General features: G+C 33.6%; 4 protein-coding genes across 4 annotated transcripts; 1 reads left to right on the plus strand and 3 right to left on the minus strand.

The window, feature by feature from the left end:
• Positions 1–653: 653 nt before the first annotated feature.
• On the minus strand, positions 654–5,548 carry TRIADDRAFT_54522 (uncharacterized protein; the record flags this gene model as incomplete). The annotated part of the gene is made up of 17 exons (XM_002110978.1): positions 654–857; positions 933–1,030; positions 1,169–1,280; positions 1,536–1,618; positions 1,741–1,858; positions 1,957–2,015; positions 2,130–2,222; positions 2,296–2,333; positions 2,471–2,593; positions 2,837–2,910; positions 2,997–3,095; positions 3,194–3,442; positions 3,528–3,667; positions 3,805–3,873; positions 3,997–4,288; positions 4,425–4,583; positions 5,036–5,548. The coding sequence occupies 17 exons, from the start codon at positions 5,546–5,548 to the stop codon at positions 654–656; spliced, it is 2,523 nt and encodes an 840-aa protein (XP_002111014.1).
• Positions 5,549–8,528: 2,980 nt separating this feature from the next.
• TRIADDRAFT_54523 (uncharacterized protein) lies at positions 8,529–12,800 on the plus strand (the record flags this gene model as incomplete). The annotated part of the gene is made up of 9 exons (XM_002110439.1): positions 8,529–8,591; positions 9,685–9,767; positions 9,859–10,008; positions 10,102–10,150; positions 10,264–10,324; positions 10,408–10,662; positions 10,786–12,087; positions 12,244–12,318; positions 12,442–12,800. 9 exons carry the CDS (start codon positions 8,529–8,531, stop codon positions 12,798–12,800), a joined length of 2,397 nt encoding a protein of 798 aa, XP_002110475.1.
• Positions 12,801–13,568: 768 nt separating this feature from the next.
• Positions 13,569–16,746, minus strand: TRIADDRAFT_54524 (uncharacterized protein; the record flags this gene model as incomplete). The annotated part of the gene is made up of 11 exons (XM_002110979.1): positions 13,569–13,670; positions 13,795–13,853; positions 13,990–14,081; positions 14,256–14,320; positions 14,451–14,557; positions 14,653–14,723; positions 14,837–14,910; positions 15,256–15,338; positions 15,520–15,578; positions 15,700–15,751; positions 16,677–16,746. 11 exons carry the CDS (start codon positions 16,744–16,746, stop codon positions 13,569–13,571), a joined length of 834 nt encoding a protein of 277 aa, XP_002111015.1.
• A 1,528-nt stretch (positions 16,747–18,274) lies between these two features.
• Positions 18,275–26,179, minus strand: TRIADDRAFT_54525 (uncharacterized protein; the record flags this gene model as incomplete). Its single annotated transcript, XM_002110980.1, has 21 exons — positions 18,275–18,381; positions 18,619–18,871; positions 18,976–19,141; positions 19,304–19,999; positions 20,100–21,295; positions 21,414–21,798; positions 21,902–21,940; positions 22,402–22,520; positions 22,599–22,676; positions 22,762–22,861; positions 22,985–23,046; positions 23,142–23,377; positions 23,794–23,929; positions 24,005–24,091; positions 24,190–24,265; positions 24,363–24,434; positions 24,539–24,680; positions 24,883–24,976; positions 25,025–25,155; positions 25,748–25,967; positions 26,099–26,179. The coding sequence occupies 21 exons, from the start codon at positions 26,177–26,179 to the stop codon at positions 18,275–18,277; spliced, it is 4,476 nt and encodes a 1,491-aa protein (XP_002111016.1).
• Positions 26,180–26,207: the final 28 nt, after the last annotated feature.

Genomic DNA, 26,207 nt, shown 5'->3' on the forward strand with positions numbered 1-26,207 from the left:
TAACAGCGGATGGCCAAACAGTTACAGTAATAGCAAATATTGCCATAAAATTTACAAGATACATGAAAATCGCAACCGTCTTGTTGACGATGTGATCAATCAAAATCATATTTAGCAGTGAGAGAACTCTCATACTAATTAATGTGGTAAAATTATTTTACCTGATTTAATTGTACGAGTATGTAATGGTTGGCATAATTCACAAAAACAAAGAAAATTTTTAAACAAAAATTTTAATACTGGACCACTTATTAATTTATCTAATTCATTGTAAAGGAATCATAACTGAATAATCAGGTGATTGATTTTTTAACTTATTAAACATTCTCTTAACATAACTAAGTATATATAAAGCCTGCAGCGTATGCATAATATCTTCTAAATTTATTCCATACATTAGAATGTTTTTTATTAGTAGTCACTGGCGTACCAAATCAGCAAGGATTTTTTAAAATCCAACAATTCTGAGACCTTAAATAAGCTACCGTGGGACATAATAGCTGCCAGAAGTTTTGCTGATAGGGTGTTATATCGAAGGTTCAAACTTCACAGCAGGCAGTTATGTATATGAATACATACGAATTTCGAATATAAAAACTTATGAAGATTTCACGAGATTATGCTAGGAAAATGCGAAATTACGGAGATATTTGTTACATAGATTCAACAATTTCTCTGTCAATTGGTGTCTCAGAGTTTTCTAAACGGCTTCTTTTTCCAGGGATATTATCTTGAACTTTGTTCACCCCCTTTAACTTACGTTTTTCGTTACGAGCTTGGCCTTTTTTCTGTGGTGCAATTGGTTCAACATCTAGTATTTTGTGTAATTGGCGAAAAACTACTTGGCGCAGCATACACTAAAAATGAAGAAATAAACACACTTTATCATAAACTATATTTTATGTCAAATTTCTTAACTTGTATGCTATTACTTGTGCGGACGATGTGATATCTTCAGCCGTTTGAATATCTAGGTAACCAAACGCATTACACGGTTCCTTTTCGCACGGATCTTTGACACCTGGACCATCTGATGATAGATTTAGAACATTTAGGAAATTTTAGGTATAAATATTCGGTTGTAAAAAACCATAAAAGACTGAAGTTCCAGTGTTCTTTATATGATGGCTATACTTTTATACTAACAAAAATGGCCATAATTTATTACCCGGTAATAATATTCCAGATGCTATAACTTCAAGCAACCGTCGAAATGCTTTCGCTGGTCCAAGGCCAACATCCGAACTATTTATTGTATTATGTATCAATACTTCCATAGGCTGCAACGAAAAAGATTGTAAGTAAATAAAGTGTAATAAATTTCATAAACGATATCATGTATAAATACAAATATTTTACCCAAAATTTTAATGCCGACCAAGTTGAATTCCTTCTGCAGTAATCGTAAATTATCCGCATAACTATTAAACATGGTTCCAAATCGATTACGTTTTTCTACAGTTTAAACAAAGCAAAGCACCATTAGTACCGAAAAAATTTCATCACTTCAGAGTTATACATTGTAGTATTCATACTTTAAACCATTCGAATCGACGTAGTTCCATTAGAGCATTTAAACACGCTTTCCTATCGACAACTCCGATAGAATAATTATCAGCTGCATGTGCAAGAAAAAATTTCATAAGTATAACGGTAATGCTAATGCTACATTTTGTCATATTTATCACCAGAAATGAAACCAGCAATAATATCCTCCGCCATACAAATATTCGTACTTACAGTCATCCTGTGACTCCATCGTAGCTGAAGTAAGATATATTTTAACTTCTTCGTTGTGATCATGACTAATGGTTATTATACCTTCTTCAGTATCGCATTTAGTTTCATAGTTATCGCCCTATAAATATAATTGTAAGAATTACAATATACAAGTGTACATTAAAAAGGGGCTGTCATCGTGTTATTAAGTGATTCTTGTCTGACATTCGTGCTAACCGCTAATCTTTCTTTTATATTGGTTTCTACACCTTGCAAGAGCGATACCGTAGGTTCTTCTAGGATTAAGACGGTTTTAGTATTTAATCGCTATTAATACATATGACGTCAATGAGATAGCTGTTATCATACTGTATTGCACTGACAGTACTGCATCTATCTATCCAGCTTACCAGCACACAATACTACCAATTCCGCTTGCTTATCACCATTCAACATAAGACCTTTTGCAATTGTTCCTATTCTTCGTATGTCTTGCAAGAGCCCTAAAATAATACGTGTGTCAGCAGATAAAAGTCGGAATAGAAAAATTTTTAATCAACTTTTTCAAAAACGTACTAATATCAGATGACAACTGGTTGGGCTCCGTCGGTGTCCTATACAACCATAAAAATAAAATTAAGTATTATTATTTTTGAGTACAGAAAACTTTATTACCACTTAAGTACTATGAAATAATCTAATTAATAACTGTCTGAAGTTAGAGGTCAAAAATTAGCTACTAAATGCTTACGCTGTCTTATTATTAACGTCAGCACTATTACCGGCCGTTGCAACATCAATATTCGTCTGCTCATCATCAGATCTAAGCGTATTGACAACGGTTGTCTCTTCTACGGCTCCAATGTTAGTTTCGCTATAAGAAACAAACACAATGATATATTTATTTGGGATTTAGGTATCAAATTTAAGTATTATTTTAGTGCTAAAGGCTATACATATTTCTTAAACAAATACTTGCAATGAAGAAAAGACTTCTTTATTGCAATTGAAAAGACAGTACAAAAAGTATATATTGCCTTATGCTGGTTTATCTCCTGCAGCAATGTTAAAAACTTTCTACTGTAGTATTTAAATGCATCTTATGTAAAATACTCACGTCTTAATCATAACGTCAGAGATATCCTTTAAAGTACTCTCAATAATCATAATAATATCTTGCATAGTTTTGATCTAATTGATTGGATAAACAGTAATTAATAAAGTAAATACTCTGAGTAAGTAATTAAACTCTGAATGTGAGGAACAAGCTCTGTTACTTCAGATTGATTAGGAAAGATAATGTCATGTTTCTTCATGACAAGTCGATCTTCTATTGTCTCCACAATAGGAGTGCCTCGAATAAAGTAAGATGCTCCCTGAAATATAAAATGATGCATGTAAGAAATATTACGTTGTTATATTCAGGCAACCAAATTTCCACTTACACATACAGTATATACCGAAATTTAATTACCTTATGAGATTTAGATGAGGTGTTTTTTTTCTTATTATGAGATACATATATGGACATTAAAGATGGAGGCCGATCATTAATACCGGGAACGATTTTTGGCTCGCTTTCAGCATCAGATAGAACCTTTTGACGTTTCTTAGTCGGTGATGGGTAATAACCATCATTTCTAAGATCTTCCATCTCTTTACGTTCTATTTTACCAGAAAGAGGTGTTTTTTCGTGATTCGATTCGTTTTCATAGCCTTTAATCTATAAGAAAATACATGTAAATTTACTACTAGCTTGCACAAGAAATTAGGCACTCACTTAATGACAATGTTCAATCTGTACTAACATGATAATATGTCGCTTTATGTCGCTTGCCGCTCAAGTGAGAATGTCTATCAGCTTGATTAAAGCTGCAGTGACAGATTTTACATTCAAATCTAGGAACTTTAATATTATTATCAGGGGTTAAAACACAATATTCTTCACCTGTGACAAAAAATGATATAAGAGGACGGTTGTTAGGATATTAAATTAGCAATTATAATTACTGATTGTGGTATGTATTTCTATAATAGTGCGTCAAAATATGCAACATAATTATGATTACTTAAGATACTTCTTACCAATAATATTAGACGAAGGAGTGACTATTGAAGTCTTATCGCTGGCAATCGATTTTTGACTTGCTACATCTGGAAAAGTTGTTGGAAAGCTCATTACGAATTACAGCTTACTGAATTAAAAAGCTAAACATTCTGCACAGGCGTAGATTCTGTTTACGTATACTGATGTGCTAGTTAAATCATTTTGTATACCTCTTTCTGCAGAATTGAAGGACGAGTTTAAATGAACAGGCCGTGAATTAGGTGAAGCTGGCTGCACATTTGCATTAGTAGAGGTATCATTTGAAACAACGTTTGATAGGGTAGTAGAGGGACCACTTGTAATATTATCATTTTCTTCTGAGACATTAATTTCTTCTTTATTATCTAAATTTTGATCTGTTGTTTTCTTTTGAGCTAGTATTTCACTTTTGATACGGGCGATAGTTTCCGGGCTAGGAGCATCAGGAATCGGCTTTCCCAATTGTTTATGGAGTCGCACTACCTGCAGGTATCAATTTCAATAGACAGAGGAGAGTTATCATCCAGCTGCTAATATAATTAAATACTGAAAATCTATACGTGCAATATGCTATCAGTAAGAATATTAAATGATAAAGTTGTCGACATTTAAACACGACCTTTTGATGCTTGCTACCGTTAATATGTGCATCGTAGGATTCGCCTGTTAGGCAAACAATATCGCATAATTCGCATTTGATTCCTTTTTCACTAGTAGCTTTAGCTGACTGCTGTTCTCTTTTTTTATGTTTCTGTCCATCTGTGTGTTCCTTGTAAGTCTGTATAAATGTTGGTTATAGTTAATAATACTATTTAAACAAGAGGACTTTTAGTCATGTTCAGTATACCGTATGATCTTCACTTTCGTACATTAACATAAGAAAAAGCTTAGAACATCACTCGATAGTAAGACTCATCATTCTAGCGAAATTAAGTTATAAGAATCGTGACGGTAATTTTTCATTTCTGTCTTCATTTAGAGTAAATAATTAAAAGAACTTATCCTATTCTATGCAGTATATGCTAAATCCTCTATAAACTATTTTGTTCTTAATAAATATAACGTAAATTCGACGCAGGTAAGATTATTTTACCATAATATTACAAACAATAAATGAAAGAATACGATCGTATTTTACATGTATTTCGTTCGAAGGATATAAGAAAGAAATTAGTATTTTCTAAATCTAATTGGGTTTTCTAAGTCAAGGCTATTGAGCTATTCTCCTACCTGTTCGCTCATACAACTAATGCGGCATATCTCGCAATAAATCGGTTTCGATGGTGGCTTCTGAACTTTATTTCTATTGGAAATGTAGGATGATTGAATATTACCCCTTCTGCTACGATTCATCCCAGGGGTACTGCGCTGTCCACCGTAGGACGATGGCATAGATTGATAGCTACTATATTGAGACTGACGGTGTTGTAGTTGAGATGGATGATACTGTTGTCGATGGTGATGTGATGACATATTGACAGGGAGATCATAATCATAATGACTGCTATCGCCGCTATGAAGCATATTTGGAGGTTCATAATAATTGGATTCGTCATAGTGTTGATGACCTCCTCCAATTCGACCCATTTCGTTGTCCATTGCTTGAGGATGATGCATTGTCCTATTTCCAACTGTAGTACTTTCATGGCCACTGTGATAACTACCCATGCTGCTTCGAGTTGCAGCTGAATTAATACTTGTGCCGTAAGATATCGGACGATGCCCACTTTGATGACTATACATATTGCTAGAAGACGGCGAAGAATAATAAGATGTCCGTTTAGGATACGATGTGGGAGTTCTACTGTCGTAGTAGTGCTGTTGTGAATGCATTGATTGATATCCAACGCTTTTATAATCCATAGATTGATCGCTTGAGGAATAATAGCCGCTAGTTGGTGTATGTTGCAAGCCTGAATTATTACTAGAAGTCATCTGAGATTGTAGTAAGGAACTGTTAGAATTGTAAGAGTAACTGCTGTCGGTATAACTGGCTGCAGAAGTAGGAGGCCTGGATAGGTAATTGCCTTGATTGAAGGGCGTTAGTGACGTACTTTCCGGTACTAAAATCGTATAATCAGTCCAAGTAAGAAATTAAAGGTGAGATTTTACGTAACAGTGCAGCTGAAAATAATTACTATTCAGTACAGTACGATTTCGATTAGAGCATTCGATGAATGAATGAATAAATAAATAAAACGCGAGATTAAATAAAAGAGATTTCTATTTTGATATCATTATCCTAGTCTTCCTATCCATCATAAAATATATACTTCAAATTAAAGTTTTCCAAAGTGCGACATTTGTGAGATCAATTTACAGTACTTTATAAATACATTACAATATCTGCAATTTTGGTGTCATGACCACGGTACAATATATTAATTACTATATTGGTATTGGTATGGGTCATTCAGTTACACATCCATCCATACATCAGAGAACTATATGTGCAATTAATGGCGAATACTTGCCTATTGCATAGTAAACTAACAATGACCGGAATAATCCGATATCGATATGGAATAAATCATCTTATCTGTAGTCCTTATCCTTTCTTTCCTTTTACAGCGCTTTACGTGCACTGTAAGTGTTACGTCAATTAATTTAATAAAATACTATGAAATAACTGTGATAAGTAAAATTCATCAAGATATTGATAACCTGGATTGAAGAAGATTGCATTGGATTTATTCTCGCACTACAATGATTTCATTAAAGTTATAATTTTAGTCATTTAGATGTCGGTGAAAAAAGAAAAATATTTTCTTTCTACTTTTTGCCTATGCGAAGGCTACATTATAGCAGCGTCGAGTAAGCAGAAATTGTCCATTGCAAAAGGGCAACTTACCGTATACGCACGTCTAATTTAGAAGTTAGCATTACGTGTATGAATATAACCTGCAGTGATCTCATTATCGTATTTGCAACTGGCAAGACTATCTTATCCTTTAGCATTGGTAGTCTTGCATACTAAGTTCATTGGAAATGAATAATACAATTAAACAATTCTTAATTTGTATCAGATGATCCTATGCTGCTGAAAGATCGTACATAGCAGTTGCAACGTGTAATTTACAGGTAAACCATTATTGTCTCCACAACAACACTGTCTCCTATTGAGACCATACTGTAATCTCAAGTCTACCAATTCCATGTATAAACTAAAAATGGGATACAATTAGAGGTGTACCTTACTACAATTTATTTTAAAACACGCCAATTGTATGAGAAAACGCAGATATAAGGAATGATATTCTATTTTTATCCTAACATGCTTTATATCTAGCATGACCAGTATAACTCAAGTTATCCATTCTTACGTACACTGTTAATATCGACTATATCCTCGAACAACTGATACTGTACATTACTACTGTCCTTCTCCTAGCAGTATCCATATTCCACAGCTCTCGCTCTCAAATAGCTACGTTGAGATAGCATCATTTAAATGGATTCTCTAACATTGTAAAATATGTCAAGACGACAAGAAAAATAATAAAGTATTACCTGAGGAATAAGGATAATGATTATTGGCCATTGTTGCTTTGAAAATAAAAATTTGCTTGAAGAAAACCGAATAGCTTGAAAGTAGAGTGTAGGCCCGCAGGCAGGTGAATCGTCCTGATACTGTGACACTCAGCCGCACGATACTTTGACGCTCCTCTACCGCGCTGATTGATAAATAGTGTAGGATAACTGCACCAAATTGGATAGGCCGTAGGTACGGTACTGTACGCTAAGAACGTCGTTTGCTGTACTGTACTGTACACTTGAGTGTGCAGTACAGTTTACATCGCAAGTGAGGGGACACACGGTACAATGTACTGTATTTTACAGTGTGCAGTACGGTATAAACGTGCATTGTACTGTAGAGTCAACCGTGAACAGGAGTAACTGTACAGTACTGTACACGGAGTGTAACGTTACATCGCAAGTGAGGGGATATACAGTACAATGTACTGTAATTTACAGTTTACAGTACAGTACGGTACAAGCGTGCACTGTACTGTAGAGTCAAGGACAGAAGGACTCGCTGTAACTACACTGTACAGTACAGTACAGTACAGTGTACTGTAACCCACAGTATATAGTACGGTACGAACGTACTGTACACTGTGTAATATATTCTGTTGTACTGTATGCAGAGACGTACAACTCACAGTCAAGAAAACTATGTTTATTAAAGAAAGACAGAGAGGATAACAAGAGAGAGACGAGGTATAATCACTACTACCGTTAGCAAGAGATACGCTCATTTATATAGCGATCTCTGAGCCTGTTGACAGGTAAATAGTATAGCGTAAACAGGTTAGATCTTTGTACTGTAGAGTCAAGGACAGAAGGACTCGAACTCGAAGTTCTTCATGGTCTGGTCCAGACCTTGAGGACCGGACGCGGAAGGGTTTTTGCTCCGCGGAACGGAACGGACTCACTACTGTCCTGTATACAGTGTACAGTACAATGTACAGGACTGTACAGTATTTGCACTGTATCCGAGTCAAAAGTACTGTACAGTACAGCACAGTATTCTTGGTATGCGCACATGTGATTATTATTTTGCAGGATGCAGAAGGTTTCGACTGTGTAACCGCGTACTGTACACTGTAAGGGTTAGGCTTCGCGTACTGGACAGTACAGTGCTGTACTGGAGTCCCAGAAAACTCACTGACAACCAACACCAACAAGATCCATGCCAGAATATGACTGAATTGATGGAAACATGGACAAGAGAGCATTTCCACTACTGAGGTTGAAAGTCAATTTCAAATCTCATCGATTTGTGGTAGGTTGATAACAGCATCTTGCTGTCCTGTAGAGGTATACGGAGATTGGATAAGTGGTCATGATGAAATTTTACTATATGTTTCTACGCATTGAATGAGGTCTGAATAAAGGATCTATGTTACATTCTCGACCTCCAGCCAGTAATAATAATCATCAATCATGGGGAAGAATTTCCCTAGCAAAGAGATTGAGGTGTCGATAAAAAGAAGAAATTATCCTCATAGGGGTCTTGAAGTCTACATGAGATAATGACATGAAAATAATGGAGATCAAAGTGGATATAAATGCATTTTCCTTTACAACATGATGAGGAGAAATTTAGGACAATACTGCAATTGCAACCAATGAAAGTACATAGTGCACCTGTCGATTAGTTGTAGTGCTGTATCAACATGTAAAAGCGTGCTTACAAGCAGAAATAATCCACCAGTTTAGTGGAGTCATTAATTTATGATACAAAGTTCAGCTACATACAGTATAGCCAACATCAGAGTTACATCAGTTAGTGTCAATTGTATTCTGTCGGACATCGTCAATCGGACTGATAGACCTCAGCTTCACTGGAAGCCGTATGTATAGTGCGTTCTCCTATGTAAGAGCTCGCGTAGGATTGTCACTTGATGCTTCTTAGCACTTCCAAATCACTTATTAGTTTCTTATTCTTAAATTGGGATACAAAAAAGTCAATTTTACATCTAGTAGCTATCAGCGGATGTTATCATTTAGATCGAAGACTATAGTACTGCGGTAATCGCACGTTCAACATGATAGTGCTTAATCTTCGAATCTTTGTCACGGACATATCCTTCAAAATTAATCTCACTCGTACTACAATACGCGTACAAGTAAAAGATGTTGCTTTCTACGAATAGAATATTACACTAGCAATGGATTTTTACCTCGCTATACATATTTTACAACATATCCAGTAATGAACTCTTGATCTAACTATTGACCAAGTACTTATTTACAATCTATATATCTTAACCACATACGAGTATACAATATTGAAAAATGGCATTAACGTCATCATAGTTTCTTCGGTAATTACAAAATCAACATGTCTTACTATTGACCATTATTCGTTCTAGGTTCTCATTCCAGACGACACTTCGGTTAGCAATGCAGTGTTTGAAGCCAATGCCGTCTTTCACAGATTATATCCACTCGAAAGGTAATATCATATCATCTTTGATCTTAAGTAGCATGATATCTGTCCAATATATCACCCTGACATTGAATAATTAATCTAAACGCATCCATAGAGATTCTAATATTGTTCGACTCCAAGACGATACCGGTTGTGACTTAGAATCATCCTACCCTATTTCCTTAGCTGTTGGTAATTCCATGGAAGTGATGGGATATTCGAATGATTCCCGGCTTAATTATTCTAGTATACAAAGTATTGATAGGTATTATATAGCTAATAATTGAAATCATTGTCCCCCAAAATTACTGCTTTTTTGATTCAATACTTGAAGTAATTGTATGTATTTAAATACTAGCAGTAAAGTACGGGATGATGACTCGTCTGGATATCATGCATCATCAATTGTAAGCTCTATGTAAAATTGATTACTAATTTAGTCTTTGTATAGAATATCATACATACATTTATTATTCATAATCGCTGTTTGACGATATATTTTTTTCATTAAAATCTATAGACAAGTTTTCTATCTCCAGAAGGCAACAGCTTTATGTCTAAGACTCCCGCACACATTACAAGTAAGGGTAAATAATGTTTATTCACTTTTAATAGCTGTACAAAATGAACAGCGTGTGTTTATATCACCTCTATGATTGCTTAGGCAACTCTAGGAGCAATAAAGATAGAGATGGTTATGGAACGCACTCTACACCTTTTATTCAAAGATTCCTAAGTCATAATCACCCATACAACAGAACACTTCCACTGGCACAATCCTCAAAGGGAACAACTACAGCAATAACTCAAGTTAATCAAACGGAAGCTGCTCGATCTCACGACGGAAATTCAAATCAACACAGCTCTGAAATACCTTTAGGAGCCTTTAATCTTTTTGGAGAGACTACAACAGGCTTGGGTAATTATAATGATAACAATGACAGTATTTGTAACGACATAATTAGTTGAAACTGACACGAATTAAAGACCTTATGTAAATACACTTCTCATTAATTTCTATTTTATCTTACTTCAATTATAGTGATAAATCAGCAAACATCAACTGAACGTGAAAATCCCGATATCAGTAACATAAACCAACGTGAAATTTCTAACTCAGATAGCGAAATTGCAGTTCCAGAGGCCCGAAATGGTACGACACGCGATATACCAGTTGAAAACGTAGCTGATGCTGTTAATCAAAATAACGCATTGCTAAATCTCGAAATTTCAACGCAGAAATCTATTAGCTCGAAACCCCATAATACTAGCAAGTTGTCGAATACAAGTATTGATAAAGTTACGACATCGACAGCTGAAACTGTTACTAGCAATGCTATAAAGACTGCAAATATTGAAAATATAAATGAAGATTGTAATAATGTTAGTTCTCCAGCTTCCAAAAATTTAATCAAAATGCAAGATAACGCTATCACTGATCATTGTAAGGCTACCGACAAAAGTGATGTCAGTGGAATTACTGACAGGGAACTACAAAGTGGTAAAGGATATAATGGAAACAGCGCCAGTATATTAACCGAAGATGAAAGTTCCCGAAAGAATGAGCAGAAAAATCTTACTGGTGGCAATATTAATATTGGTATTGGTGATGACAGCAATTCTAGAGACATTTTAAACAAAGAATTATCTGCCGATGTTAGTGATGGTGAAAGCAGCTCTGTTAAAAAAGCAAATGGTGAACCCAATAATACTGATAATATTAACAGAAGCGATGGTTCTAGTGACAAAATATCAATTAGCCACGACCAAAGTTGTAGCTCTATTTACAGCAGTGGCAGTGATGATGGCGAAACCGATACCAGCGATGATAGCGAAACCGATGCCAGTGATGAATCTGGTAATGTTGCGAATAAAGACAATATTGTTAAGCAATCGAAGGATGGAACTAACATTAGAGTTGTTAAAAGTGTAAACCATAAAAATTTGAAATCAAACGAAGAGAATCAATCTACGGACACTGAAGAAAGTAGTGAAAGCACCGACAGTGAAAATAGTAGCAGCAGTAGCGCCAGCGAAAGTTCCTCATCACCAATTGTTAATACTGATAAGAAGTCTCTGTCAAACAATAATAGTAATCGTAAGAAGAACTTTATCCCTATTGCAGATAATAAGAGACCTAGCGATACCTTAAATCCTGAAACCGCATCACCGAGAAAAAATTTGAACAAAGAATTGGCGAAGTCAACGAAAAGGAAGGCAAAATTTATAAATGAAAATAAAAATGACTCGAAGAAGTTGAAGCTACAACACAGCCTAGAAGATGTACAAAAAACTAAGATTACGGAGGATAATTTAATTGAATCTGATAAAAAATCAGATTCAGGTAAGTTAATACTAATTCTCTACAAGATTATTTAACATATACGTGTATTTTAACAAACTTGCTATTATTGCAAGGTTAATGCTTATGCACTTTATGATATTAGTGCAATATTCTTTCAGTATGATCATTATTGCTTTTTTTCTTAATCGTATACAGATAGTATTAATTCTAGTGAAAGTTCGTCTGAAAGCGACTCAGAAGTTGAAAGGACTAAAAAAATGGTGGAAGATTGTAAGCACTAGTTATCTAGCATTATACCAAAGTTTAACATATTCAATATAACTGGCCTTGAGTACAATTTCTTTACAACACGAATTAATTGCTAACAATATTACTCTTTCGTATAACAATCAGATGAGAAGAGAACTAAAACACTCAGTGTAACTGCATCAACCACTACTTCTACGAAGAAAAGACCATCAGAAGCGTCGTTGCAACGATTAAAAACTCAGCAAACCCTTGTTCAATCATTAAGTAGCAGTAAATCGATGAAACAAGCTACAAATAGACGAGGGAAGAAATCAGTTAACTTTATTCATGATCTTCCAAAGGAAATGTTGTCAACAGCGGCTAAGAACGATTTCGATATTAGTGAATCGAAAGGTATACAAGTAAAGGAATCTGATGATTTAAGCGGCCATTTACAGCGTGTACTACGAGATGAATCAGCTTGGCATAAAAAAAAGAAACGTCGTAGTCAAAAAGCTACATAAATCTGTTCACTGTATTTCATTAATGCATTACGACTAATACGAGCTAGCTTTCTACACTCCTTAATAGGAATACAGTTCACTAATATAAGCATATAATAAGGATTAACATCAATAATTATAAGTAATATCTTCATGAGTAATCTCAGCGATTGAGGTTTTACTTTTAAATTCATGGTGTAATTAATGACACCACCATCTATTCTTATTTTCTTCATTGTGTAGATAGTTTACGCAAGCTGTTACGAGAAATTTGAGGATTGGATATAAGTATAAATTGTAAATATAAATGGAGCAGGCATAGGAATTGCAGCATTACACTACATACTGCATATTATTGGCCATCAATACAGTATTACAAATATATAAAAACTTTCGCATTCAATGCGAACGATCGTCTGGAATGTTCTGTTTGGGGTATCAAAGCATAGATTGTTCATTTATTATCTCAAACGCATGTTATTGTATTGTCTTCTCTTACATATTTAAGATCGATATATATAAAGCCAAGACTCGAAATGGTCGAAAAGAGCATTTCAATTTACCGTCTTAATTATCGCTCAATACATAAATCTACATCGACTTTGTGCAATTTTAGTAATTAAGAATTTCTAATCGGATAAACTAACCCAATATCAATTATCTAACAGAAATTACTTCACTCATAAACAAAACCGATACCTTGATTTTCAAGAAGATAAAATAAATACTTGCAAAAATCTCTAATATTATGATGTAATGCTGTAGAAATGTAGTGTCATCAATATAAATTTAGATAACATCAAGAACAACTGAAGCTTCAAATCTTGCACCGGCAGACAAAGAACGAGGCTTAGCTACATATCCAGCTTCGACACAAATCATTTCTTTATACTATTAAATACAGAAGTTATTCCAAAGTTAGGTTATATTACTGTATAACAACTATAGCGACTTTAAAGTTACTTTAATTACAACAAATCATGCATACTACATAATATTTATATTGATGACTTACCTCTTCATCACCAAAGTCTGACATTACTTTAGCTTTTTCTTGCCAAGGATTCCACACAACTACTCCATTTCATTGATCAACAAGCATGATATAGACAAAGCATACAGTAGTATTCATACAGGGTAAACAAATTTTTATTTTATTATATTACTAAAATTGCGATAAATAATACCCTATTACACTATTATTACTGACCAACATCGGGCAGATTTACGCGCGTCATAACAACGTTCTGATTGCCATTCAAATTAGTAACTTCATTTCTATCTACTGAACCTATATACAATCTTAACGAATTACATATTAAATATTAGTTCTGTAGTTGTCAATAATGATCAGTTAAGTTAAAGTGTAGTTAAGTGTAGTAATATATGATCATATTAACGGTATAGCAATACATAATGTAAATAGAAAATTTACACTAAACGGGATAAAGATAAACTCGAGAAAGCAACTCGTACCGATCAACAAATTCTTTAACTGTAACCAAGTCATTTTCCTCTACAAATTTCTTGGATTGCCTTACCTGCAGGTACAAGAATTACAAGAAATACCTTAATACGTAACCAATTCTCATCAAATACAAGGACTAATGATGATCTTATGACGGTCTTACAACCTGTTTAATTCTAAAGAGTGTAAGGAAAATAAATTACCTTGTCAATATATTTTAATGACTTTAAGCCAGAAATTGTAACTTTGTTTACATCCAATGTCTTAAAGTATGTATGTAGAAGTGTGGTAAATTCAAAGGAGTCATTGCCTATAGAATGAAGTTGCAAGTCATACATCTACAGTATTTATAATTTTATCAAAATCTATCTAATTCAACAGTAACAGCAAATTTGGATAGTTTACCTTCATTTCTAACGTCTAATTTGAGCTTCAGTTGACGCTTACCGATGATGACAGTGTAAAACAAGTTAAAGCTAAAGCAAAAGAATAGATAATTAAAGGGGTTTAAGTGTAAAGTCGAGTTTGTAAATTGGTTAGAAATCAACTAAACTTAATATCAGAATTGTTTCGTGTGATAGTATCATACCGATTATCTTGCCACATTTGTCTTGTGTTCTCATTATCCTGTAGTAAAAACGTTGCAGAAACAGTATCCCCATCCTGAAATAAAATCAGCTTTAATCTATGGCAGCTACTGTAACAGCTATTGTTTCGTAATGTGCTCGAATATCATTTACTATTTTGTCCTACGTCTCATAATAATAAGAGCAATCGTTGAAGATTGCAATATACAGAATACTAACAAGCACTTGTACAAAGTAGCTTAATCACGTTACGCTCGTACTTCTATTTCCTATTCGAATATATTACGCATGATTTGTGTCTTTACTGCTCTACATCGCTATATAATGACCACGAATTATCAGTTGAATCATACTAATTTTCTGTTTTTAATTAAAAGAATTTGCAGCAAAGAATGATCCATGCTCTGCACATTTTAGATACCTTTGCTGGTGGTTTTTCCAAAGTCCAGCGACTTATCCGAGCAAATCCATGTTGTGGTCCAAGCTCCCAAGGGCCAAAATGAGCTACGATATTAGAGTTACGTAATTATCATGCGACTTATTTCCATTCAATATAATCAACATACGCAAGATAACTAGGTAGCTCTTAATACCGCATGATGAGCACACTGATTTGCTCCATCTCACTAAAAGCCTAACAATGCATCTATTATGAAATTTAATTCGAGCTGACGATAGAACTTACGATAAACGATGGGTATACCACCACGAATAGCTTTAACATTATTAAAAACTGCTTGCTGGCTGTGGATTGTAACAGTCAACAATAATTCGTTAAACGTACGTAAGTTCGCTAAACGATACAAATGTATACAATGTTTTGATGTAATGATTTCAATAAGAAATCGATACTGAGGCACAATACCTTACAAATAGCATTTCCGTGCCATCGCAAAGCCAAGATGTTAACGTTGCACCTGAAATAGTGCCATTAACGTAAAACTTTTAAAAAACCTTGTTTATTAAAAGTAAATCAACAAAACACTTTGGCCCTAGTTGTCACATCTGGTACCCGCGTGAACATTCAATTAGCGAGTATTGAGACAATTGATGACCAGATATGAATTGATGGTTCTTACTTGTTAGAGTAACATATATAATAGGATCTGTTGATACTATATCACTAAATGATTGCGGTATAAGTGTAGATGATAAATATGATAAAGTGATGTGAAGTTCCTTACTAGGTCATTTAAATTTCTTTGCAACAGGAAATTCCATCATACAAATAACAGTAAGATTTTATAACCATCAATGGGATTGCGGTATTCCAGTACTGTACAGTACAGTGCAATATAAATGAACTTATGATTAGATAATGTATAATCTAACTTACTGCGTTGATATTACTACATTTTAACAACATTATGTGAGAATGATACTCTGATGTTTATGATTTGGGATCAAATGCTACCTACAATATTAGATCTTGAGTTCGATACCGTATTTCTAATAGCTAATTAATAACTATACGTATAGTCGACGTTTTACGTCCACGTATGCACGAATTTATTTACCAATATACAGTAATCAGTTAATATTTCATCTGAAGTTTGGAACAATACTAAATTTTAATCCAGTGTTGGCAGCGTCAATGCTAAGGGTTTTTATGCTAACAGCTGATAACAAATTATATACTAAGGCTCTCGCGTAAACTGTGGGAATATTGTTAGCATGCATGAGTAACTTACGTGTATTTACTTACTGATACAAGGGATTTGCTAAATCATGCAAAAGTGCAGCAAAATCGACCGTATTGCAATTTATTTATTTATTTATTTATTATCATTCATGTAAGTGTGTACTTGCATTAAAGTTTCTTACACCTGACATTTTGCTTACCATGGAGGTTAACCTTGCATATATTTTCTTGGTCTAGATTTAATTCCACCACGTCGTCAGCGGCCGCCATCTTACCTTACCTAGTCTATCTCTGACCAGATACTGTACTTGCTAATTTTTTGCCCCTCAATAAAATAAACAGAATGCAGTCTAGACTCTAGACCAGTTGTACAGTACAGTATGAGTGTTGTACAATGTACAGTACAGTACCATCACGAACACGCTTGGCTGTGCAAATTCTACAGTATTTACAGATGTCTGTCTGTACTGTAAATCTGAGGCTGCTTTTCTTTTCTTTTACCGCACATATTGCTGTACTGTACTCTGACTATACGGTACTGTATGCCCGCCTGTGATATACCGTACAGTATAGAAATCCGCGAAGTCATGTAGTCCAGGTACAAATGTACATGATACTGGATGTCTGGAGTTGAAAATTTAATAGCTTTTACTATGGAAAAATTAAAGAAAGTTATACAGTACAGTGTTTGCATATTTATTCACATCACTATACTGTACAATAACTAGAACAGCACATATTATAGACTTATCGTGCAATGGCAAAGATATCTCCTACATAAAAGATTCTCATTTCTTCAAAATGACCATCGGAGTTTACCCTTAGTACGCTACAATGATATATTTCGTTTCGCGGCTGATCGGCAGGGTCGCAGCATATTTTACGAGCTATATTAATGTAAACAAACTCAACTTCTTTTATAATGCTGTAAGTTACTATGGTATCGCAGGTCATGACACTGCAATCAACAGCTGGAACTACTAAATGAAAGCACTGTAGCGCTCCCTGTAAACAGTACTGTACGAATGCATTCGGTATAGTGTATGAGTATATGTATAAATATGTTATACACCGTTGATAAACATACCCCGTAAAGTAGTACCATGAATTACTAGATAGTCGGATATTATCTAGTAGTCCATGGTACAGTAATGCCAATCTAGCTCAAAACACTGTGGCTTAATTTTAAGATCATATTCGATGCATACTACGGTAGCATGTTAACAGCTATCACAGCAAGCTAACGAAATAAATACCGTACTGTATAATATGCAGCATAACATACTCGTACTAGTGCATATGTATAACAATCGAGACATTGAAATACCCTTCCAAAAATTTTAATATAAACGTACATCTTCTCAAGTTTATTTCCAGCAATTGAATTGCTAGACAATAACAAAGTAAATAGAACCATAATATCATAGGAGAAAAGTAATAAAATATTAAAATAGAAGGCTAGTAAAATAACGATGACTTGAAATTTAATCGGAGCGTATTAATACGAACTGTAATGATAAATAAATTAAATTTAATTGTCCCTGCAAAAAATGTTTGACTTTAAATCGAGCATTAATATTGTACATTGATTGTTTACATCCAAAGGCATTCAGATAACTTTGTTGAGCAAATTTAGATATTCAAATGTAATCGTATTTACAAAAAAAGTCCACTCTTATCACTGTAGATAGTGTATAGTTAGTCCTATTTATAATAGATTTGAACTTGCTAATATCTGTTATTCTAGTGTACAGCGAAATTTTTTTAATACACTAATTACTTTATGTAATATAGTCATCTAGTCAGTCTCAACATTTAGCCAAATTCCATGGAGATGCAAACGCGTTGATCTCACCAAGGTGGTATAAAGATCGATACCAATTCTTACAGGGCGCATCATATATCCTGTAAATATAGATATAAATTTTATTTTATATTATTTCATATACTACTGCACTGCTATTATGGGTTTGATAAATAGCCAAAATTGTATCTGTCACCAACATATCCACAACAGTAATACATAACAAAAAGTACAATCTGTATAATCTTAATATAGCATTAGATTAATCCTTACTCTATTAGCCGTAACACATCTACGGTATGAGATAGGTATAATAATTTTATATGTAGCAGTCTTACCTTTGGCAGCGAACGGCATATTTTCGGTATCTGTCTGACTCCGGCTGCAATCAGCCGATGACTGAGTGTTTTGTTGGCTACTAATAATATCTTCAATAGGACACATCCTACTTAAAATAGAGCTTTTACTGTTATGAATCCTATTACAATATAGCGTAATCGGACATCCTTCAACCGCAGGAGATTGGCAATAATTTTTTAATTGTGACTTGGCGTACAATTTCTGGCTAGAACCAACGTTTGAATGGTCACGCTAAAATGTGGTAAACAAAAATTACATACGTTACTATACTATAGTGTATTATTGTAATAGTAATAAATAAACCAATGGTAAGATTAATAATGCAATTTTATTACCTGCCAATCAGAACCCCCTCTCTCCTGTTCATAAATCAGCTCTCCAGTTCGTAATGCTAATTTAATAAGTACAGAAATAGTTAAACCTGACACTTGCAGTAATTTTAACACTGGATTACCACGTATATGCATAACAGCAGTTGCTGTACCATCCTCCACAGTACACCTGTAATATAAGATTTAGTTAATAACCATAATTTAAATATACAAAGAGGAAAATTAAAAGCTATCTAATGCCGTACCATTGAAAGAAAGAATTTTAAGTATATTTTGTACATGTACATGCACTCACTGCCTATTATTTTAGATTTTATAATATACCACTTACCTTGCTTCCGTTCTTAACTGCCAATTATCAGATTTACATAATGCTGGGCACTTATCGATCACGATACTATCACAATATAAACAATGTAAGCGTAAGTGTAATTTCTCGATATCCACTAATCGACATTCGATACGTGCCGTGCCGCAACATAATCTACGCTCGCTATCATCTTGATAATAGTCAATTAAGTAGCGTTTAGGTACATTTTGCAAGGAAGACCTAGAAAGTACGACAGCCAAAGTTAATTCAGGTACCCTGCATGCAATAAGAGCAACTGTATAAAATGATGCTACTTCATACCTTGCATGAAAATCAGATTTATTAAAATAGCTATCATAATAATTCTCTGATATCGAGTTCAATGTAACACTACTATTAGCCAAATATTCGCAGTAGATTGTACCATGCTGCGAAACTTTGCATAATATAGAATGAAAAGTGACAATTGAGCCAGGCAATAATCCAAGGCAGTGATGAAGATGAGCATTGTTTCCATAGATTTTGATACAATTAGGTGAAGTTAAATCGATAGCTTTGATTACTATTGTCTGCTCAACGGGTCCATGTAAATTTATATCGGAACTAAAAGATAATACAGATACTAAACTTTCACCATATTCATCGCTACCAAATACTGAGTTACTTGCGTCGCAATAATGCTTCGATAATATAATACACTGAAAGGATACCAACTTACTAAAACCATAAATAAAAAAAGATACGATTAATGTTGTACGAGTATGTAAAGAATGACTATAAATTCATATCCCTCTATTTTTCAATCTTACATATTTACCTGAAGTTAGATACAGATAACTCTTCTGCTTTAGTCCGATCTGATATAGTACAATTTAGAGCATCTTTAATATTTATAAAATTTTCATATTTACCATTAATTTCCCGAAATTGTTTAATATATTGAGCATCATTCTTAGGGAAGCATTCGAGTATACTGTCAAGCTCATGATCATAATGTTCTAACCACATTGTATTACAATTAAAATTGACTACTGATGAACTTATTGCGTAACTTTGATTTCCCGAGTAGCGTTGATTCTCAGAGTTGCCATTACTATGACATGAATTAACAACATTTTGTAGATATGTCTGATTTAATTGAGATTCCAATTTCCTCTTACGATTACTTAAATTTATTGAATTATTTGTAGTCGATCTATCAGATTTAGAAGTTGCTTCACAAAGGTAACAAAACATCCCAGGCTCTAAAAATGGGTACCAAGAAAGTGATTCTTCATCATCAAAGATAATAACAGCACTACTATTACTTGATAAATCTATATCAACACTAAATTGCTGCCCATAATTGGTTGGATTAATTTTCCCAGATCGAACAACATCAGTAATTTCTTTTAAGCCATTTAAATTACATTTTTCAACAGTTGCTAACATTTTCTTGGTGCTTTCTTCAATAATAGCAATTTTACGACCATAGAATAACTGAACACCAACAGAAAATCTCTTAATTTGATTTAAATCAAAAGAGTTGCTAGCATGTTTGTGCTTTACGTATAACAGTCGCTTCTTATAAGAAACTAATTTAACTGTAACTCCAGATGATTCGCTTGCCTGACAGTCTTTTTGAGTCACAATTTTTGTAATTTGAATAGGTGCGAATAACGATGCTTTCTTTGACGATCTGAAATTTGACAATAATCTATCGATACTGTATGGCCGGCTGACAAAACGACAAGCATCATTAATTGAAAATTGAATGTATTTCATATAACGAAATTCATTTCCTACACTGTACATATTTGGAATTCGTAATCTTTCTATGATGAGCTGGTATTTCCTAATGATCCATAGTTGATCAACTTCATTAAATTTAATATTCATATTAGTTAGTTGATCTAAATCGTCATTTCTTACGCCACTATATCGCGATGAGACAATACAGTTTATTTCACCGGTATTATCAACCAGTTTGAGGTGTCCATCTTTTTTGCTGCTTAACAAACAACCGACGATAACCTAAGAGGGGAATAAATAGTGATGTGGGTATTAACGATTGTATTATAAAAATAATGTACAGGTGAAGTACAGCATTCTTGTAAAATGACAATTACGATTTTATAACTTTTATCCTCACTTTCGGGGCTCGATCTTTTCCAGAAGGAGAGATAATTTGATAGTTCCATGATACCCTATCTCTGTTAACGTTAATCCAACCATATCCATCTTCTTCAGTCATAGAATGCCAATGGTCTTTCCGCCAGTTACTGCTATTACTCATACTGTTACTGGTATCGTTTATTGCTTCATCAAATATATGTAACACATCTGATACAGAAGCAATTGATGGAAGAAGTATGGGCCAATAAGGGTGAGTCGTAACATGACATCGATGAGGCCAATTGAAAAATTCGTCGTAGAAATTACGCGAAATATTTGGATACGGTATTTCCTTTAAGTTAGACAACAGATGGATAAATCTATCGATCGCACCCTGATTGCCTTTGAGAATTTTGCCTCCCCTAAATATTAATAAATATAAATAACGCTATTAGTAGAACTAAAAATATCCGAATACAATAGATTGAGGAAATAAAATCACACTTGGTGTAAATATAAACTTACTCCTGCCAATCATCGCACGTCCCAAATAACATCTTTCGGCTGTTGTAAACATAGAAATGCCAGTAATAATGAGAAAACAACATAGATTATATCCATATCTAATCATTGCTGTAGTACTTATAAATCGAAGAAATTAAATATAGACCACAGTTAAGATCTTTTATGAAGATACGGTATTAACTTTAGGATAAAGTGAATGTGATCTTTTCATATGAACCTTTAGTGAATTAAAATCTTTAAAACTAAATAAAATGAGCAAGTAAAATTTAGACGAGCTATACTAACTGCCATGAGAACTCAACTATAACAATCTAACGTTTACTACAGTAACGTCAAAGCTATGCATTAATCTCGGAAATCTCTTAGCTAGAAATGTTCTAAATTTAGACTGAGTATAGGAATATCACGAAAAATGAAACCCTTGCAAAAGAAACGAAATATTAAGCAAGTGTGCGCTAATCAGTTAGTTTGCAAATTTATAGCATGTTTATCAAACTTACGAAAACCAATGTGAAAACATTCCAGATAACTTTTCACAAGCACTCAAAAACCAATCATATAACATCACTGGCATCATTCCAGCATGCCTACCAAATACACTACAACAGGATACAAAGGGCTACATAGATAGAAGAAAAATAACAACAGTAAGGATAAATTATAGTGAAAGTACGTATAAAATGTTATCATGTTTTACCACATATGGAGAGTCTTGATCTGTAAATCTTACAACCTCAACTGAACTTTGAGAACAAAGGCAAAATCCGATAACATGCTTCATAAACACAAAAATAAAAATAGATCGTGTTAGTATAGACAAGGTTTGTCGATAATTTTATAAGTTATGTTAGTATAATTACCTTATTGACATGAATTAAATGTGCATGATACATTTTGATACAAGCTCCAATTCTCATTCCACGACAACAATTTAAACACGGAGAATAACACATATAAAGCCTGCGGTAAAGGAGAAATAGCTGCATGTACAGTATGATTTAAACCGTAAACAATCTCTTCAAGCTATAAATAGTTAATAAACTATCCTTGCAGAAAAGAGATAGATTTAAATACCCAGCGTACTTGTATTTATTGTCTATTTCATAGATGCCAGCTTCAACATTAGTATAACTGGATATAACACCCTATAATAATAATATATACGTAAGAAAACTAGCATTCCATGACAATAATAGGTTGAAATTAAAATTAGGAACTGCGGTGGTGCATTACATTTTACCTGGTATGAAATGCACTTGCTTCTGACGCATAAACCTAACTTTGCCGCTTTACCAACTTCTTCGTAGGTACTACATGGATGGTTATTCTTTTCACTAGATTCCACATTATCCGTAGCTGGATAATCTGTATTAATCCTTTCTTTTAGTGTGGCGCTTAAAGATAAATCATTACTTTCACTTTCTGATATTTTTATGTCTTGATTATCTTTCAATGGAGGTACCGATTGCTTATCACCTTTGGAGATCCATATTAAACGATTATATAATGTCATCACATTAGATTATATATACATACCTTATGTCAATTGGTAATATCTTTATATTAAATTAAGCATTAGTATAATCTAATCAGTAGGAGTATAGTGTTACACTCAGGTGACAAGGTAAGACGATCATATAGTAGACTATACCAGCAAAATTGATGATATAGCAATTAATAGACAAAGCTAGTTCTTCATTTTACGGTCTTATACTCTGATAACAATACGAAAAGTACAGTATCAGCTTTATGATATACAGTATAAATGATTATGTACTGCAAACATTGCTCATAAGCTCAAAAAACAATTATAGCGCGATTAATAATGTTTACAGTTAATTACTGGTAAGGATGAATCAAATAAACATTTCTGGAGTAAAAATCAGACTTACTAGTTGTACACTTAGTAAAAACTTGCTTTTCATCAATATCCGTTGCTTCTGTTTTACATACTTCAGATTTAATGTTATAAGGAAAGAAAGTTGATTGTGCTGTAGCAATTAACAAAAATCTTTCATTTTTATCTCCCTGTAATTCAAATAAAATAAAATTTAATTAAATCTTGATATCAGCCACAGATACTATAATATATATACAACATACCTTATTCTTTACAACGTTAATCATATGAGTAAAGACATAAACGCGCCCAATTATTAAAAAGCTATGCCAATGTAAGAAGCTTTTTCCCTGTAAAGAAAGTTAGTGCAAATTAATAGTTATTATCTGACGACACCAACATAATTTTTTGATTATACAATACATCAAAGATAATTTTAATAACACACCTTGAAAAGACATGGCGTATAAACTGAGTTTTGACTGCACATTAACTGTATCATGAAATAGCCTTTACCATGGGTGCTACAGAAAGCCATCAAATTGAAATTTATAACTCAACTCGCACTTAAATACTCGTATGTTACAACTTGAATAAATCTTTTTCCGGGCAGCACATTACCTAAAAATCTGACTTTTGGATGTAATTTTACCAAAAACGTGTGAAACATTTCTGCCTTGATTACACTTTTTTCTATGGCAGCAAAATATCATTACTATGTATGTTTTTTTGATATTCATCTTTATTATTTACTGAAATTATCAATAAAAGGAATAGGGAAAATATTCTTAACTAACTTTACTATTTCCTGTAACCCGGATACCGACATTAAACGATCGTTAGGTAACTGAACTTCCATACCAAATGTTCCATAATTTGATAATGGTATACAATCATCTATTATTTCTAAGTAGCATTGTGATGGATATTGATTGATTCCTAGGATAGTTTTAAAGTTTAAGTAAGTAGGATAATTTAATACAGTAGTATTTACTGATAATTGATAAAAAAATGAAACCTTATATTAACAATTAAGTCTTTGCTAGCGCAATATTCCACAATAGCATATTATACACGAAGTCTCCTTTAAATATGTCTTACTAAATCTTTCTATGTTAGTTGTATTGCTGTCCTTTGCTACTACAAACGTCCATGAGGGCACTAATATTAAATTCCTCAGCCAATTTGGATTGGGATGCACGATCTAGCAAAAAGACTGTTATAGATTCTACACGCTATTAAAAATCGATAGCAAATTAATCAAAGTTTACCGTCACAATTACCTCAGATATGACGGCACCCGTATTATCTTGTAGATATAAACACCCGAAATTTAAATGATGAGTGGAGGCTGCAGAGGAATCTGTCAAGTAACCAAGCAATAACAATCGACGCCGCAATAACGGACTATTACCTGTGAAATATAATACAAATTTCAGCCTAAAACGTAATAGTAGACGTATTCTAAACTATAATTCAGAGCTGTAAGATGAAATTTTTACAATTTTAAGTCATAAATACACGTATGCATGATAACACTGTAGTGGCATTAGTTCGTCGAAAGTAGCTCTAGTATTATAATTACAGTTTACCATTTTTATTTGTTGATACGAGCCCTAAAGGCTACATCTATTCCATTCTGTATGCGAAAACAATCTAGATTTCTCAATAATGACTATTATAGGCATACCCACTACCCAGTGAGTTAATATACTAAGACAGTAATATCTTAACATCGATCACTTACTCCTAAATTTAGATAAGACTACAACTCGTACAACACCGGTAGTTACCCAACTTTAGTTGGCAATTAGATTCAATTTTGCAAACATTCTAGTCGTGATTAGCATATTTAAATTGCAATTTCAATAATGCAATAGAGGTTGTTCATTGCAATATATTGATATCCTTCTAAATTATGAGTTCTAATATGTTGTTAATTATAGCATACACTATGGGTGCACTCTGTTCTGCAATGCAGAATGTGCGATACTATTCATTCTCACCTCGATAAATCTGCAAGCCATCTTGGTTAGTCAACAATTCATGAATACTAATGGCATGAAATAGCTGCATTTCCGTATTGACATTTTGATCATCTCTTGCAATCCAATCTCGAACTATTGATATAATTCTTTTACATATATCCAGAATATTTAAGCTAATGCTGTCAATAATGACGTTTGTACGAACATGAATGATTAAATCTTGAAGCCATTCTCGTTGCTAAATGAAAAATTGCAAAGAAACATGACAAAAATAATGCACGTATTACCATCAATTTCAAGCAGTTTTACTCGTCATCTCGCATAAATCACTCTTTAAGATATTGATCGGCAATGATCTACAGATCGTACCTGACATTGATGGCCAAAGTCGAAATGATGGATGCAATAGGAGACAAGTCCGAGCTCGTCCTCATCATCGCCGCTTGCCATGTTTTGTTTTGAATATCGTTGGACCCTT

Source organism: Trichoplax adhaerens, genomic scaffold, assembly GCF_000150275.1.
Source record: "Trichoplax adhaerens TRIADscaffold_3 genomic scaffold, whole genome shotgun sequence".
Taxonomy (NCBI): domain Eukaryota; kingdom Metazoa; phylum Placozoa; class Uniplacotomia; order Trichoplacea; family Trichoplacidae; genus Trichoplax; species Trichoplax adhaerens.